This window comes from Nomascus leucogenys, chromosome 12 (genome assembly GCF_006542625.1).
Source record: "Nomascus leucogenys isolate Asia chromosome 12, Asia_NLE_v1, whole genome shotgun sequence".
Lineage (NCBI taxonomy): Eukaryota > Metazoa > Chordata > Mammalia > Primates > Hylobatidae > Nomascus > Nomascus leucogenys.
In genome coordinates, this window is record NC_044392.1 from 41,167,612 (window position 1) to 41,183,815 (window position 16,204).

The following is a 16,204-nucleotide window of genomic DNA, read 5'->3' on the forward strand; positions in this document are numbered from 1 at the left end:
CTTTCCTTTTTTTTTGACATAGGTGTTTATGTTATAAACTTCATTCTTAGTACTGCTTTTGTCATATCCCATAAATTTTGTTACATTGTATTGCCATTTTCATTCGTTTCAAACAATTTTTAAATTTCCTTCTTAATTTCTTCATTGATCCATTAGTCTTTCAGGAACATGTTGTTTAACTTATATGTGTTTGTATTTTCTGAGGTTCCTCTTGTTATTGATTTCTAGTTCTATTGTGTTCAAAAAAGATACTTAATATAATTTCTATTTTTTACAATTTTTTCAAACTTGTTTTGTGGCCTAAAGTGTAGTTTATTCTGGAGAGTGTTCCATGTGCTGATGAAAAGAATATTCTGTAGCTGTTGGGTGAAATGTTCTGTAAATTGCAGTTAGGCCTATTAGATCTAGTGTGTAGTTTAACTCCACTGTTTCTTTGTTGATTTACTGTATGGATGATCTGTCTGTTTTTGAGAGTGGGGTATTAGCTCTCCTACTATTATCATATTGTAGTCTGTCTCTCCTTTTGGATCTATCAGTGTTTGCTTTATATACTTGGGAGCTTTGGTGTTGGGTGCACAGATATTTATAATTGTTATTTCCTCTTGCTGAATTGACCCCTTTATCATTACATAGTGACCTTCTTTGTCTCTTTTTACAATCTTAGGTTTGGTAGTCTGTTTTATCTGATATAAGTATAGCTACGCCTGCTCTTTTCTGGTTTCCAGTTTCATGGAGTATCTTCCACCCCTTTGTTTTCAGTCTATGTGTGTCTGTACAGGTAAATGGGTTTCTTGAGGGCAGCATATAGTTAGGTCTTCTCTCTTTATCCATTTAGCTACTCTATGCCTTTTAATTGAAGAATTGAGAGCGTTTACATTCAGTGATATTATTGATAAGCAAGGACTTATTACTGCTGTTTTTTGCTTGTTTTCTGGTTTTTTTTTTTTTGAGGCTTCTCTCTTCTTACTGTCTTCTTTTGTGGTTAAGTGATTTTCTTTGGTAATGTGTCTTAATTTGATGCTTTTTATTTTTAGTGAGTATATATTAATAGTTTTTGTGCTGTAATTACCATGAGATTCACAAAAAAAATCTTATAGATAGAATAAGGTATTTTAAAGAGATGACAGCTTATGTTACAAACACAAGAACAAAAACAAAGGCAAAAACACACTCAGAAATTATACATTTAACTCCATTTCTGTTCCTGCCTTTTTGACTATCTCTTTAACACGTTGCTATAGCTATTACTGCTTTTGATAGATTTGTCTTTTGGGCTTCATAGTAAAGTTATAAGTGGATTGCACACCACCATTGTAGTAATACAGTATTCTGGGTTTGTCTATGAACTTAATTTTATATCTTGGGTTTTATATCTTGAAAAGTTTTCTTTTTGCACATTAGTGTTTTTTGTTGTTGTTTTTATAAATATTGTCTATTTTGATGAAGCTGGTACAGACAATGTCCATTTAAAACCCATATCCCAGGCCAAAAAGTGCAAATAAAATAAAAAAGAGCAGTGTTCTGTTGTATTCATTTCTGCATGTATAGCTTTATTAATTGCTAATGAAAAGTAGAACTTTTCTGGGATCTTCTGACAAGATTTTTAAAAAATCTTAAAATGCCTTTTCTTCAGTGAAGCCATCTTTGGAGTTAGTCATTACTTTCACCTTATCTGTCATCTTGACTTCAACCTAATATTCCTCTTCTTTTGGTCCAGACCCTCAAATTTTAAAAATAGCTTCAAGTTAAGGAAAGGCCATTTTTCCACAGTTCAGTTCTCTGAAAAACTTCCATCTCCCACTGAAAGTTACAGTCCAGGAGTGAACTAATCACATGCTAGAACATCAGGGCCAATTGGAAAGTCATTATGAACACTTGCATTGGTCGATCTTATTTATTACCACAAGCCTGAAAATGCAGTGTCCTGAAAAAGGTGGGCTCTCTGTGCACACGTAAGGGGACTGAGGCTTGATCACCAAAAATCAGCACAATGAAAACAAACAATAATGAATAATGAGCACTAGAATTCAAATTACCAGATGTTTCAAAGAGATGGGGTGCCAGTTTTCAATTCCGTTTTGAACACCACATTACAAAAGAACTATTTTTAAAAATGAAAAAGGATTGAGGGAAAAGAAAAATAAGAGTATCTAAACTGTTGAATGACTCCCCATTTGTTCCTGATAAACTTCAATCACATCTTCTTCCTCCATTCCCAGTTCTTTTGGAGTATGATTATCAGCAATTCTCTGACCCTCAAAGAGAAACCTGAGTGAATTCACTGGAACACCCTGTCTTTGACAGTATGATTCTTTGAGTTTCTTGAGCTGTGTTGTCATTTTCACTTTGAAGTGAATCTCACTGCTATCCTGTCCAATGACTGAGTTTAATATATTCACCTTCCTTCTTATCCCCCAAGTCCTCAGTTGAAGGTTTTGCCTCCTGGTCAGACATGATGACAGTGGCTTCACCCGGGGGTCTCCGCACAGCAGCGGCCTCGGGTAAGCAGAACCTCGCTCCGGGGTTTACAAATCCTTCTCCCTTCCCCACAGCACAACACTGCGGCTGCAGTAACTTCTGCTACCACGTTAGTGTTTTTTTCTTTCAGATCGAAGAACTACTTTTAACACTTACTATAAGATGGATCTGGTGGTGGTAAATTCTCACCTTTTGTTTGTATGGGAAAGACTCTCTCTCCTTCATATTTGGAAAATAAAATAATCTTGCTGGGTACAGTATTCTTAAATGTCAGGTTTTTTCTTTGAGTGCTTTGAAAATGTCATTCCTCTCTCTCGGCCTGTATGGTTTGCATTGAAACATCTATTGCCAGACAAATTGGAGCTCCTTTATGTGTTCTTTGCTTCTTTTCTCTTGTGTATTTTAGGATCCTTTCTTTGTCCTTGACTTTTGATAGTTTGACTTTTATATGCCTTAGGGTAGTCTTATTTGGGTTGGACCTATTTGGTGTTCTCAGGCCTTCCTGTACCTGGGTATTTCTTTCTTCCTCAAGTTTTGGAAAATTTTCTGTGATTATTTCTTTGAATAAGCTTTCTACCCTTGCTCTTGCTTAGCTCCCTCTTGAAAACCAATCATTCTTTTCTTTTTTTTTTTGAGACAGAGTTTCACTCTTGTTGGCCAGGCTGGAGTGCAATGGTGCGATCTTGGCTCACCATGACCTCCGCCTCCTGAGTTCAAGTGATTCTCCTGCCTCAGCCTCCCGAGTAGCTGGGATTATAGGTGTGCACTACCACACCTGGTTAATTTTGTATTTTTAGTAGAGACAGGGTTTCTCCATGTTGGTTAGGCTGGTTGCAAACTCCTGACCTTAGATGATCTGCCCACCTCAGCCTCCCAAAGTGCTGTGATTACAGGTGTGAGCCACCATCCTGTCCAATTGTTCTTAAATTTGGTCTTTTGAGGCAATTTTCTGTATCTTGTAGTCTTGTAGGTGGTCTTTGTTCCTTTTCATTCTTTTTATTTTTTCCTCTGACTTCTTTTTTTTTTTTTCAAGACAGAGTCTTACTCTGTCACCCAGGATGGAGTGCAAGGGTACAATCTCAGCTCACTGCAACCTCCTGCCTCAAGTGGTTCTCCTGCCTCAGCCTCCCAAGTAGCTGGTATTACAGGCATCCGCCACCATGCCTGGCTAATTTTGGTATTTTTAGTAGAAACAGGGTTTCACTATGTTGGCCAGACTGGTCTCGAACTCCTGACCTTGTGATCCACCCACCTCAGCCTCCCAAAGTGCTGGGATTACAGGTGTGAGCCACCACACCCGGCCTGACTGTGTATTTTTCAAATAGCCAGTCTTCGAGCTCATTGATTTTTTTCCTCCACTTGGTCCAGTCTGCTATTCAGAGTCTCTAATGAGCCCTTCATTTCAGCAAATGTGTTTCTGTTTCAAGATTTCTGTTTGATTTATTTTCATTGTTTCAATCTCTTTTAAACTTCTCTGGTAAATTTCTGAATTGTTTTTCAGCCATCTCTTGGAGATAACAGGGTTTCCTTTAAACCAGCAGTTTGAATTCTTGGTCAGAGATCACAAGTTGCTGTCATTTTAGGGTCAGTCATTATATTTTTGCTTTGTCCTTGTGGGGAGGTTATGGTTCCCTGTTTGCTATTGTTTCTTTTGGGTATACACCTATGTCTTTGTATTGAAAGATTAGTTACTTATTCCAGTTTTCTCTGTTTGGCTTGCTTTGGTTTTTATTGGATATATTTGCTTAGCAAATCTTTACTGCTAGGTCACTTCCTCCTTTTTGGCTTTAGGTGACACCTTAAGCCCGGGTTCACCTTGGCTTTAGTAAATGACCAGAGCATTGTCTGTCCTGAATGGGGAGGTCCCAAAGGCAGGAGGTTGCAGTGAGCTGAGATTGTACCATTGCACTCCAGCCTGAGTGACAGAGCAAGACCCTGTCTTGAAAAAAAAAAAAGAAGTCACAGGAAAAAATAAAGGGATTATCCCAGCTGTGTGTCAAGGCTGGCTAGAGGTTCATGTATGGGGGGACCTGTGGAACATACTTCCTGCAACGCAGTGCTGCTGAGCAGCCATTCTGATTTGGCATCTCCTTTGGCCAAGTAACAGAGCAGAGTTTCTGGGGCTGGGTGTGATAGTCCTGCCTCCCCTCTTTCTCTCTGCCTGTCCTCAGGGATATTTCCCCTTTCAGGCAGTCGTGATGCCTCCCATGGGTTAAGTCAAGGTTAGGTCTCCTGCCAGGGCACCCAGGAAGATGGGGAAGGTAGTTGACCACCTCAGTCTCACTTTTTCCAGTGTAGAAACCAAGAGTTGGGGGAGGGGCATTGCAGATGTGGAAATCAGATTCTCTTACCATCTGCTCAGAGTTTCTTCATCTCATGTGGCCCCAGGAACTGTCTCATTGTCATATTTGAGTTCTGGGTTGTTGCTGATGAAAATCTCAGCACTGTATATTTGTTTTGGGTTTTCTGTGGAGGGAAGTGAAGCCAGCTTGCTTCTATACCACTGTTTTGGAACTGAAAGTATTCCTTCTTTCCCTTTTTTCCTGTGGTGGTACCCTTATTTTGAGGAGTATGAACATAGAATTCATCCATTCATTTGACAAATATTTATTGAGTACCTCCTTTGTACTAGACTTTGTTTAAGGCTCTGGAGATACAGTGGTGACTAAAACAGATAAGGCCCCTGTCTTAAGGAGCTCATATTTATTCTAAAATGGCAACTCCTGAAGTGGCAGTTCCCTGAAAAAAAGAAAAAATAACAAAAATTGAAAGGGCAACTAGGACAGTTATCAGGACAGATAAAACAGGATAAAGGGATGGAGAGTGATGAAAAAGAGGTGTTTGTTTTTTTGAGACAGGGTCTTGTTCTGTTGCCCAGCCTGGAGTTCGGTGGCGCATTCACGGCTCACTGCTATCTTGACCTTCTGGGCTTGGGCGATCCTTCCCCTCAGCCTCCTGAGTAGCTGGGACTACAAACGTGCACCACAACACCCAGCTAATTTTTGTATTTTTTGCAGAGATGGGGTTTTTTACCATGTTGCCCAGGCTGATCTCAAACTCCTAGGCTCAAGTGATCTCCCTACCTTAGCCTCCCAAAGTTCTGGGATTACAGGTGTGAGCCACCATGTCTGGCCAAGAGAAGAGGTTTTATAATCAATAAGAGGGTCAGAATGAAAGAACCAAGACATGTAAAGATTAAGAGACTTAAATGAAGAAGATTGCTGTATTAGAAAGAAGTTGGCAATTTAGCATTCTGTAATAGTACTTAGTTCTTGATTAAGAGGATGTCATATCTCCAAATCCTAAAGTTATAGTAGTAGGGAATTGTGATGACCTAATTCTTTTTGTCCTTCAGAATCAAAGGCATGGGAGGTTGATACCTGCCGGGGCCATTACAACAATGTATCTTGTGCCGTCTTCCACCCTCGCCAAGAGTTGATTCTCAGCAATTCTGAGGACAAGAGTATTCGAGTCTGGGATATGTCTAAGCGGTAAGGTAGTCATCAGTGTTGTGTGAACTTTCTCTTACTCTGTCTTTTAAAATTAGATTGGAATACTTCTTTATGTCTCTCATCATCTTCAGCATGTAGACAAATCAAATAATATATTATGAAAATTTGAAGAGACCTAGAGATCAGTCAACATTTACAAATTTTCCATCAAATAGAAATCTCCATGTGTATTATTTTTTGCCTCTAAATTTAAACATGCTTTCTTCTGCCCCCTTTCCCCAGTTCTGTAGCTAGAGAAGTAAGAAATGCGGGATGAGGCCGGGCGCGGTGGCTCACGCCTGTAATCCCGGCACTTGGGAGGCTGAGGCGGTTGGATCACGAGGTCAGGAGATCGAGACCATGCTGGCTAACACTATGAAACCCCATCTCTACTAAGAATACAAAAAATTAGCCGAGTGTGGTGGCGGGCACCTGTAGTCCCAGCTACTCGGGAGGCTGAGGCAGGAGAATGGCATGAACCTGGGAGGCGGAGCTTGCAGTGAGCTGAGATCACGCCACTGCACTCCAGCCTGGGCAACAGAGCGAGACTTCTTCTCAAAAAAAAAAAGAAATGCAGAATGAAAGCCATAAAATTATGCTGAAAAGGGGAAATCTATATTTTAATCATAATAATATGGTCAGTTTTGAAGTCTCCTCTTTTTGTTCCTTGGTAGAGATCACGACTACTGTTACTTAGGATATGCAGTTTACTCTCCCTGATCTACATTTAATCAGCTTGCTGGCTTTCCATTTAATATTCTTGTGTAGGATGGGCTGAAGATTCCTAGGAAATTAATGTTTTTCTTTTTGTGTACCTTTTCTAGGACTGGGGTTCAGACTTTCCGCAGAGACCATGATCGTTTCTGGGTCCTAGCTGCTCACCCTAACCTTAACCTCTTTGCAGCAGGTAAGGGCCATCTTCTCTCTTTTCTCTTTGCTTAATTCAAAGTTTATAAGACTTGAAAGTGATTATTAGCTTTGTCTCTAGTAAATGTATAGTAGGATGACAAGAAGAAGAAGGGCTCTCAGAGCCACTTAGTTGAAGCTTTTCTCCTTTTTTTTCCTCCACTTTATATGTACATAAAATGGTGTGTGGTGAAAAATGCTTTGAAGAAAAATTAAAGGTAAGGCAGATAGAGACGGATGAGTATGGGGACTGCTGCTTTATATTGGGTGGTTCAGAAAAGTGAAAGGGTATGAGGCAATGGGAACAGCAAATGCAGAGACTGTGTTGTGAGAGGTGCTTAGCATGTCACCATCACATGCTAAGGAACACCAAAGAGGCCAGTTGGAGCACAGTGAGTAAGGGAGTAAGTAATAGGTGAGGTCTGGCCAGATCGTGTATTGCCTTCTATGCCATGGTTAGAACTTAAGATTTTATTCTGAATAAATGGAAAGCCATTGGAAGGTTTTGGGCAGGAAAGTGACATGATCTGGTTTATATTTGGAGAGCAGACAGTAGAAGAACAAGAGTGGAAGGGTTTTCTAAGGGATGATGGTGCTAGTAGGGAAAGAGCAAAACATTTTAAAAAACAGAATCATAAAGGGTTTTTAAACTAACATTCATTTTTTCAGTAAATACTTTTTATACACTTTTTATGTGCTAGAGACTGGGGAAGGATGGAAATTATAATTTCTGCCTTCAGGGAATTCATGTTATAATGTGAGTGATAGACCTAAATGATTACAGTGCAGGATGATAAGTACTATAATGGAGGTTTGTTCAAAGCATTAGGGGAACACAGAAAAGGGCAGTGTGGATAGTGGCACTAAGTGTGGCAGTGTGAATAGTATTAGGAAAGGATTCACAGAGAATTATTTAAATAAAGATTCCAAGAATTGTGAGAATTCAGGCAAATAAGGGATGCATTCAGGTGTCTTGTCTTTTATTAATAGCATACAGATATAATCTTCATCCTTATGTATCTCCAATTTCCAGGTTTTTTTCTTGCTTACAGCTTAATTCTTTCTCCTCTTCTCCCTGTCCCCAAGGCCATGATGGTGGTATGATTGTGTTTAAGCTGGAACGGGAACGGCCAGCCTATGCTGTTCATGGCAATATGCTACACTATGTCAAGGACCAATTCTTACGACAGCTGGATTTCAACAGCTCCAAAGATGTAGCTGTGATGCAGTTGCGGAGGTAAATTGGACTTGTTTCTTTCCTCCAAACCTTGTCATCTGTCAGCCTGATACAACTGCCACAAACAAGACTCTTTTCTTTTCTTCTTTTCTTTCCTTTTCTTTTCTTTTCTTTTCTTTTCTTTTCTTTTCTTTTCTTTTCTTTTCTTTTCTTTTCTTTTCTTTCTTTCTTTCTTTCTTTCTTTCTTTCTTTCTTTCTTTCTTTCTTTCCCTTCTTTCTTTTCCTTCCTTCCTTCCTTCCTTCCTTCCTTCCTTCCTTCCTCTTTTCTTTCATTTTTTGACACGGAGTCTCACTCTGTTGCCCAGGCTGGAGTGCAGTGCCACGATCTCTGCTCACTGCAAGCTCCGCCTCCCGGGTTCACACCATTCTCCTGCCTCAGCCTCCCAAGTAGCTGGGACTACAGGCACCCACCACCACGCCTGGCTACTTTTTTGTATTTTTTAGTAGAGACAGGGTTTCACCATGTTAGCCAGGATGGTCTCGATCTCCTGACCTCATGATTCGCCTGGCTCGGCCTCCCAAAGTGCTGGGATTACAGGCATGAGCCACTGCGCCCAGCCTATTTATTTATTTTTAATTTTTTTCTTGAGACAGAGTCTCACTCTGTCACCCAGGCTGGAGTGCAGTGATGTGACCTCGGCTCACTGCAACCTCCACCTCCTGGGTTCAAGCGATTCTCCTGCCTCAGCCTCCCAAGTAGCTGGGATTACAGGCGTGCGCCACCACGCCTGGGTAATTTTGTATTTTTAGTAGAGACGGGGTTTCACCGTGTTGGTCAGGCTGGCCTTGAACTCCTGACCTTGTGATCCGCCCACCTTGGCCTCCCAAAGTGCTGGGATTACAGGCATGAGCCACCGCACCCGACCAAGACTCTTCTTTTAAATGACATTTTGGATCTCGTATTCTGTCACAGATGGAATCCCCGTTAGATGAGCCTGCTCAGTTTAAACCCAATGAGTGAGGGAGGCAAGGAAGTGGTCATGAGTAGAATGATAGTTCCCTTCTTGAGAATGCTAGTGACCGTGTGGATGGAAAATCATTCTGCCACAATTTGCTGGGTCTCTTGCAAGGCAGAGGAAGTTTCTTGATAGAGAATGGCCCAAACTGGTAACAGAACTTTTTGCCTTTATTTGACATTTCTTTTCTTTAACTCTCCATTGCTTTCCAGCAAAAAGCGCACAACTCTGAACCAGAATATATGTCCCTAGAAACTCTTAATTCTGAAGATATGATAACCTCTGGGATGCCTGGCAAAAGGAACTGTCCTTTTGAAAAGCCAGCTGCATCAGCATGCTGAAACATTCATGGTGGCAAACTTTGGCATGAGGTTTTGATAACCACTCTTTAGCATCATTACAATAAAAAAATGGGTTTATGTGAACACTCCAAGGGACAGGAGAAACCAGCCAGAGACAAATCACATTATGTTACTGTGTGGTGTCCACTGCAATTACGTGTAGGAATTTGTATCCAAGCAGAACCAGTCCCACTCACTACAGTGAGTGCTAACCCTACCTACCTTCTGTTGAATAATTTGACTTCTACTATGGCTTACTTTTTAAAACTGTTTGTTCAAAGCTGAGCCAGGGAAGTTGCCAAGCCTTAAAGGAAGAGAATACAATATTTATTCGTTTTATTCCTGATTATAAAAGTGATGAGTATATAGTGTAAAGATTGGATAAGTAGGAGGTGTGGGGGTGATTCCTTTCTTCCTTCTATTCTTACGCCTCTTCCCTGTTTTCTCCTTTTTCTATATATATCTCTAGTGGTTCCAAGTTTCCAGTATTCAATATGTCATACAATCCAGCAGAAAATGCAGTCCTGCTTTGTACGGTAAGTAACCTGTGGAGCCCTCCTAGGTTCACCCCATTTTCCATAGGTCTCTTTCTTATGCCCTTAGGGAATCTTTAATGGCTTCTTAGAAACTATTTAATGGTCATTTTGTGAGAGCTGACACAGTGATCACTCAGAGACTCAAATCAGGTAGGTTTCAGTTGTCGTAAACATATTGAGCATTTGTGAACTGCCTATATTTCATAAAGCTGAACTTAATGGAGCATCAGGATGAATGACCCAGATCACTAGAAATAATTTGAGAGAATGTTTAGACTATATATGTATATCCTATGGAAAGAAAATGTTTACCTTGATCTCTTTGTTTGGGTGAAAATAGAAGAACTATTATTTTGAGAGGGAGTTCGCGTCAGTGGGGTTGGCTTCAGAGTCATCAAAGACTCCTCTCTGTTTCTTGCAACAGAATTTGCAAAAAAAAAAAAATAGAAAGAAAGAAATGACATTCTAATTTTAGTGCCCTGGTGGCCAAGTTAAAAGGAATGAAGTTATATATCTTTCCTCATATAACTATATTGTCTAATCTGTTCTTTAATATCTAGCAGTCCCATACTCTGACAGTTTTCTTGAGTGTTTTTTCTTTTCTTCTTTTTCCAATAAACATTTGCATTCCTATAGTGTCTTTTCTTTGATGTCTTTTTTTTTCCTTTCCAGCGGTTGAGTATTCAGTTGATGAGTCCTCAGGGTGGGGTACCAGAATATGAGGGTCCTAGTCTGTGAATTTGTGGAGTAGAGAGCATTTCTTACTTTCATTCAGTTAATATCTGCATCTTTGGAGGATAAAGAAAATAAAGTGACATCAGTGCTGAGGTGTTTGGCAAAGAGCCCTATAATTCATAGATATAGAAACAGTCAAATGCCCTCTGGGTGAAGGGTAAGAAAAGTATGGTTTCAGATTGGTGTCTGTGCAATGGAACTGTTTTCTCTGTCAGAGTAAACTGGAAAACTGGTATCTTGGGTGCTTCTCACTAACATTTTAATTGCCCCTTTTCTTCTACAGAGAGCTAGCAATTTAGAGAATAGTACCTATGACCTGTACACCATCCCTAAAGATGCTGACTCCCAGAATCCTGATGGTAAGTGTTCTTTTTGTCTACCCTACTCTGCTTCCAGCTCTCCTCACCTGCATCATAACTCCTCTTCAAGTTTTTCACATTCCATCCCCAAGCCATGGCCACATCACTCATGTCTGTTGGCAGATGCTGCTGACAGTTGCATCAGAGGCGACCATGGTGTGAAATATTCATGTTCCTCCTCCATTTTATTACCCCAGCTAGATATATATATTTTATAATTTGGTTATTAGAAACTCTCCATTTTCTCTTTCAGCACAGCATGTTATCCTAGTTTATTGTCAGTTGATATGACTTTCACCCTGGTAGTTTCATTTATTTAAAAATGTGGTTCCAATCTTACAATGCCTCATCCTGGGACTAGGGATTTATACTCTCCCATCCACATCCAGATCCGATTTGCTTCCTTTTGCATGTCAAAAAGATGAGGCTGCTAACAGCCCCACACCCCACCTGGGATCCCAGGATCCAGCTGAGACTCCTGCCTCCCTCTTCCATCACCACCATCCCTTGTTGATGTCCTTGTGATTAGAACTTGCTGACAAAACATTCTCAGAATGGATTTGACTATTGCACTTTCGGTGCACTTCCCCCAGCGGGTTTATGGCTAGTACCAGGTCAGAGATTTATTCTGCAGATCTCCACTCTTACTGGCATACTTTAATGATATTTTAGACCCCACCAACAGATTCCTGAGAAATAATTTGCTAGCTCTGTTTCTTTTGTGGGTGCCACTGGGTTATTATTGTTGCTAATTGATCTCCTCTCTTTTAAATGTGTTCATAGTGACAGAAAGAAAAGATATTTGTATTTGGTATCCATAAGTCAAAGTCTCCCTTATAAATTAGTCAGTTAAGTCATTTCTGACTAAATCTTATGGTTCGGTACCTCCCAACTCAGCTCTTTGCTTTTTTTTTTTCCCATCTGTGTTTACAATTAATAGAATTTAAAGTATTTTGTTTTGTTTTATTACCACTTTTATTTTCTGTACTTCCATTTTTTGAGGGAGATAATAATAAAGGAGCAGCCCAATGGTGGGCAACAGAGATGGGCTTGAATAATGCAGATTCCTGGCCCCTGGAAAAAGGGAGTGTTGGTTTTGATAATAATTAGTTTCATAAATTGCCTGCCACTCCAGATGCCAGGGGCAAGACTGGCCAGCATGTTCTCTCCAGTTTTCTGCTGGTCTAATAGATAAAAGAGTATTTTGATGCACCCTTCTGTTTATCCTTCTACAAGTTTCCCAGAGAATGGAGTGTCCATTTCAAAATTCTAATAAGCCACTGAACTGAGGAACATTTTGTAACTCTCTTCAGGGTGATAAGAATGGTCAGTTGACATTTATAGAGGAACAGCTTGGTTCTAAATGCCGCCCAGCACCAAGCTCTCTTATCAAGATTTAGTTGGGAGTGCTCTGCCCCACCCTGCCCTACTAGGAAGCCTGCATTTGCATGTTAAAAGCAGCAGAGCAGCTGCATCCTGGGGAGGGGGTCCTATGACACAGGCTTGCTTTGCCACAGCTTGGCCAGGGAGGCCCTGCTCGTTAGCTTGATGGAGTGTGCTGTCTCCCAAGATGGGCGGCCCTTCTGCCAGTACATGATGTTGGCTGAAATGCAACCACTTGGCCTAGAGAAAAGAGCCTTGGCAGGGGTGGTGGTTGGTGTTTGGAGGGAACTGGTGGGGAAAAGTCACTCAATAATAGCCCCAGGTTATGGCTGAATTAGTTAGGAAGCAGCTCAACTGGCAAAGCCAAGATGGCATCCAGCAAGACTGGCAGCTCCATGGCACCCGACTATGTCACCTGCCAGTGACTCACCACATGCTCCCACCCTTTGGTTTTGTTCTTCTCAGCGCCTGAAGGGAAACGATCCTCAGGCCTGACAGCCGTTTGGGTCGCTCGAAATCGGTTTGCTGTCCTAGATCGGATGCATTCGGTGAGTTAAGACTAAAAGTGGAAACTAATTTGGGGAGTGTGGTGGCAGTGGCCTGTATATTGCAAAATAAAGACCATTGATTTTTCTGTTCTCCCCCGGGCAGCCGTGATTCTCATATATTGGCTGTACCTCTGTCTCTAGCCCTACACAGCCCTCTTGGGGGAATGGCATTAAGACTGATTTGATTGGGTTGATGATCGCTGTGGCTCTGGGTTTAAGAACCAAGCTAAAGTCACTCTTGACTACAGGAGCCCAAAACGCATCAAATCTGAAGTGAGTGGGCTGGATGAGGAAATTTCCCTCCTTCTGCTGCCTCCATTGTTACTTGAAATGTAATAGGTCCAGCACAAGATAAAGCACTCTGAAGAAAATATTTAACAAAATTTAAGCCCCAGAAACAGTGTTTTCTCTCTCTCATTCATTGAGAAATTCAGACTTTAGTTGGGACTTCTCAGGATGTTTTAGTTGGAGGAGAAAAAATATGTATTAAGGCCCTTAGGAAATATCTTGGTTGGCGTGGTCTGTCTGCAGTGGTAATTGACATGGACAGGACAAAAAATACTTAGTTAATTGAAGCTAAGGAACAATTGCTGAGGGACATCATCAGTTGTCATCATCATCTATACACACTTCTTCTCTTAACTCCATCTTTAATACTTAATTGCAGCTTCTTATCAAGAATCTGAAGAATGAGATCACCAAAAAGGTACAGGTGCCCAACTGTGATGAGATCTTCTATGCTGGCACAGGCAACCTCCTGCTTCGAGATGCGGACTCTATCACACTCTTTGACGTACAGCAGAAGCGGTAACATATCAGGTGCCCCTAAGCAGACAGCCATGTAGTTGGGGAGAGTGGACATCTTTAGTGGGAACCTTTTTTCCCCAAGTGAGTTTAGTTTGTCTTGTGGCTTGGCCACTTCTTGTGTTCCAAGACTCTTTGTAGTAACTTTTCCCTTCTGTGATCACTCTCCATTCTGCACGTCCACACTAGCATTACAGTGAGATTCTTGGTTATTTAATCTGTTTTTACAGTACTCACCTGAACAAAGCGTGTTCTCAGAGCTTAGAATGAGAGAGACACAGAGATTAATAACATAGTTCCTATATTTAAAGGAGCTTACAGTCCAGTGGTGAAAACAGACATATACAGATTCCCTAATAATACAAGGAAATGAGGGAGAAGGGGTTGAGGAAGGGGTAAGTGCACAATGTGAGCCAAAACGTTTAAGTCACTGAGCTACTATGTAGGAATTACATTAAGTATTTTATGTAATTAGTATTACATTAAGAAATTGGGGTTTACATTAATTAGAGGGTGCAATTGATGTAGATCAAAGCCTGAGACAAGGGAAATAGATCCATTCATGTTTGCACATCTCTGTCTATCTCAGGACTCTGGCATCTGTGAAGATTTCTAAAGTGAAATACGTTATCTGGTCAGCAGACATGTCACATGTAGCACTACTAGCCAAACACGGTGAGTCTTCATTATATCCACCCTGATTTAGAGACCATTCCCTCCCACCCCCATTCCTGCCAGTCTACGGCACTTACCCTATCCAACAGAACACTCATGCCCTTTGCCTCTTACAGCCATTGTGATCTGTAACCGCAAACTGGATGCTTTATGTAACATTCATGAGAACATTCGTGTCAAGAGTGGGGCCTGGGATGAGAGTGGGGTATTTATCTATACCACAAGCAACCACATCAAATATGCTGTCACCACTGGGTAAGTTAATTATCTGGGATACAGAATGGGAGAAGGCAGCTTCCTGAAATCACTGTCCTGTCATGAGATGTAACCGAAGTCCTCCATGAATTTTCTTCATGGAAAAGCCTTACCTGGCATATATGCGCAAGGGGCATCAGAATATTCTTTTTTCAACTTTTTTAAAATTGAGAAATCTAAAACAAATATAGACAATTACATAAAAAAATAGAAGAACAAGTTATGTAGTGAACATCAGCATAACTACCACCCAAGTCAAAAAATAGAACAGTTCCAGCACCCCAGAAGCCCTTTGCCATGTGGTCAAAACCCTCCCTGTTTCCACCAAAAATAACATTCTAGTTCTTACAGTAATTTCTTGCTTGCTTTCCTTTGTAATTTTACTGAACTGTGTTTCTTAATATGATTTAGTTTTGTCTGGTTTTGCCTTCATATAAATGAAATCATACTGAATATATTATTTCATATTTTGCTCAATATTTTGTTTGTAAGATTCAGCCATCTTGTAGCTCCAGTGTATTTATTTTCATTTTTGTATAATTGTATGATTATACCACAGTTTGTCAGTTCTACTCTTTTAAGGAATATTTGAGTGAATTCTAGTTTTTGGCTTGTATGAACAATGCTCTTAAACATTCTTTTTTACCTGTTTTCTGGGGTACATGTACATACATTTCTCTAGAGTGTATCCCCAGAATAGAATTGCTAGGCCATGGAGTATGCATATCTTCACATTTATTAGGCAATGTGAAACTGCTTTTCTTTTTTTTCTGAAACGGAGTCTCGCCCAGGCTGGAGTGCAGTGGTGTGACCTTGGCTCACTGCAACCTCTGCCTCCTGGGTTCAAGTGATTCTCCTGCCTCAGCCTCCCGTGTAGCTGGGATTACAGGCACACACCACCACGCCCAGCTAATTTTTGTATTTTTAGTAGAGATGGGGTTTCACCATGTTGGCCAGGCTGGTTTTGAACTCTTGACCTTGTGATCTGCCCTCCTTGGCCTCCCAAAGTGCTGGGATTACAGGCGTGAGCCACTGCGCCCAGCTGTGAGCCACCGCGCCCAGCTGTGAAACTGCTTTTCAAAGTGATTGTACCAATTTGCATGCCCACCAGCTTGGTATAAAAATTTCCTTTCGGGCTTGGCGTGGTGGCTCACGTCTGTAATCCTAGCACTTTGGGAGGCTGAGGCAGGCAGATCACTGGAGGTCAGGAGTTCAAGACCAGCCCGAGCAACATGGAGAAAGCCTGTCTCTACTAAAAATAAAAAAAAAAATTAGCTGGGTGTGGTGGTGGGTGCCTGTAATCCCAGCTACTCCGGAGGCTGAGGCAGGAGAATCACCTGAACCCAGGAGGCAAAGGTTGCAGTGAGCCATGGTCGTACCATCGCACTCTAGCCTGGGCAACAAGAGCGAAACTCCGTCTCAAAAAAAAACAAAAAATTTCCTTTCTTGTCTTCTTGACAAGTTTGGTGGGAGTTATTTTTGTCCATCTGATGGATGTGT

General features: G+C 41.0%; 1 protein-coding gene and 1 pseudogene across 3 annotated transcripts in view; one reads left to right on the plus strand and one right to left on the minus strand.

Annotated features, from left to right (window-relative positions):
• COPA (coatomer protein complex subunit alpha) overlaps nt 1-16,204 on the plus strand; it is a 54,041-nt gene that overhangs the window by 24,029 nt on the left and 13,808 nt on the right. The window contains exons 9-17 of one of the 2 annotated variants that reach the window (XM_030824108.1): nt 5,834-5,969; nt 6,794-6,876; nt 7,962-8,112; nt 9,879-9,945; nt 10,964-11,039; nt 12,888-12,970; nt 13,638-13,777; nt 14,364-14,449; nt 14,539-14,704. In XM_030824108.1, coding sequence (XP_030679968.1) covers nt 5,834-5,969; nt 6,794-6,876; nt 7,962-8,112; nt 9,879-9,945; nt 10,964-11,039; nt 12,888-12,970; nt 13,638-13,777; nt 14,364-14,449; nt 14,539-14,704 — 988 coding nt within the window. The remainder of the gene's footprint in view (nt 1-5,833; nt 5,970-6,793; nt 6,877-7,961; nt 8,113-9,878; nt 9,946-10,963; nt 11,040-12,887; nt 12,971-13,637; nt 13,778-14,363; nt 14,450-14,538; nt 14,705-16,204) is intronic. The other variant, XM_030824109.1, reaches the window with a different exon arrangement.
• On the minus strand, nt 1,754-2,637 carry LOC101179053 (annotated as a pseudogene). The gene has a single exon (XR_004032622.1). The product of XR_004032622.1 is annotated as a small ubiquitin-related modifier 1 pseudogene (transcript).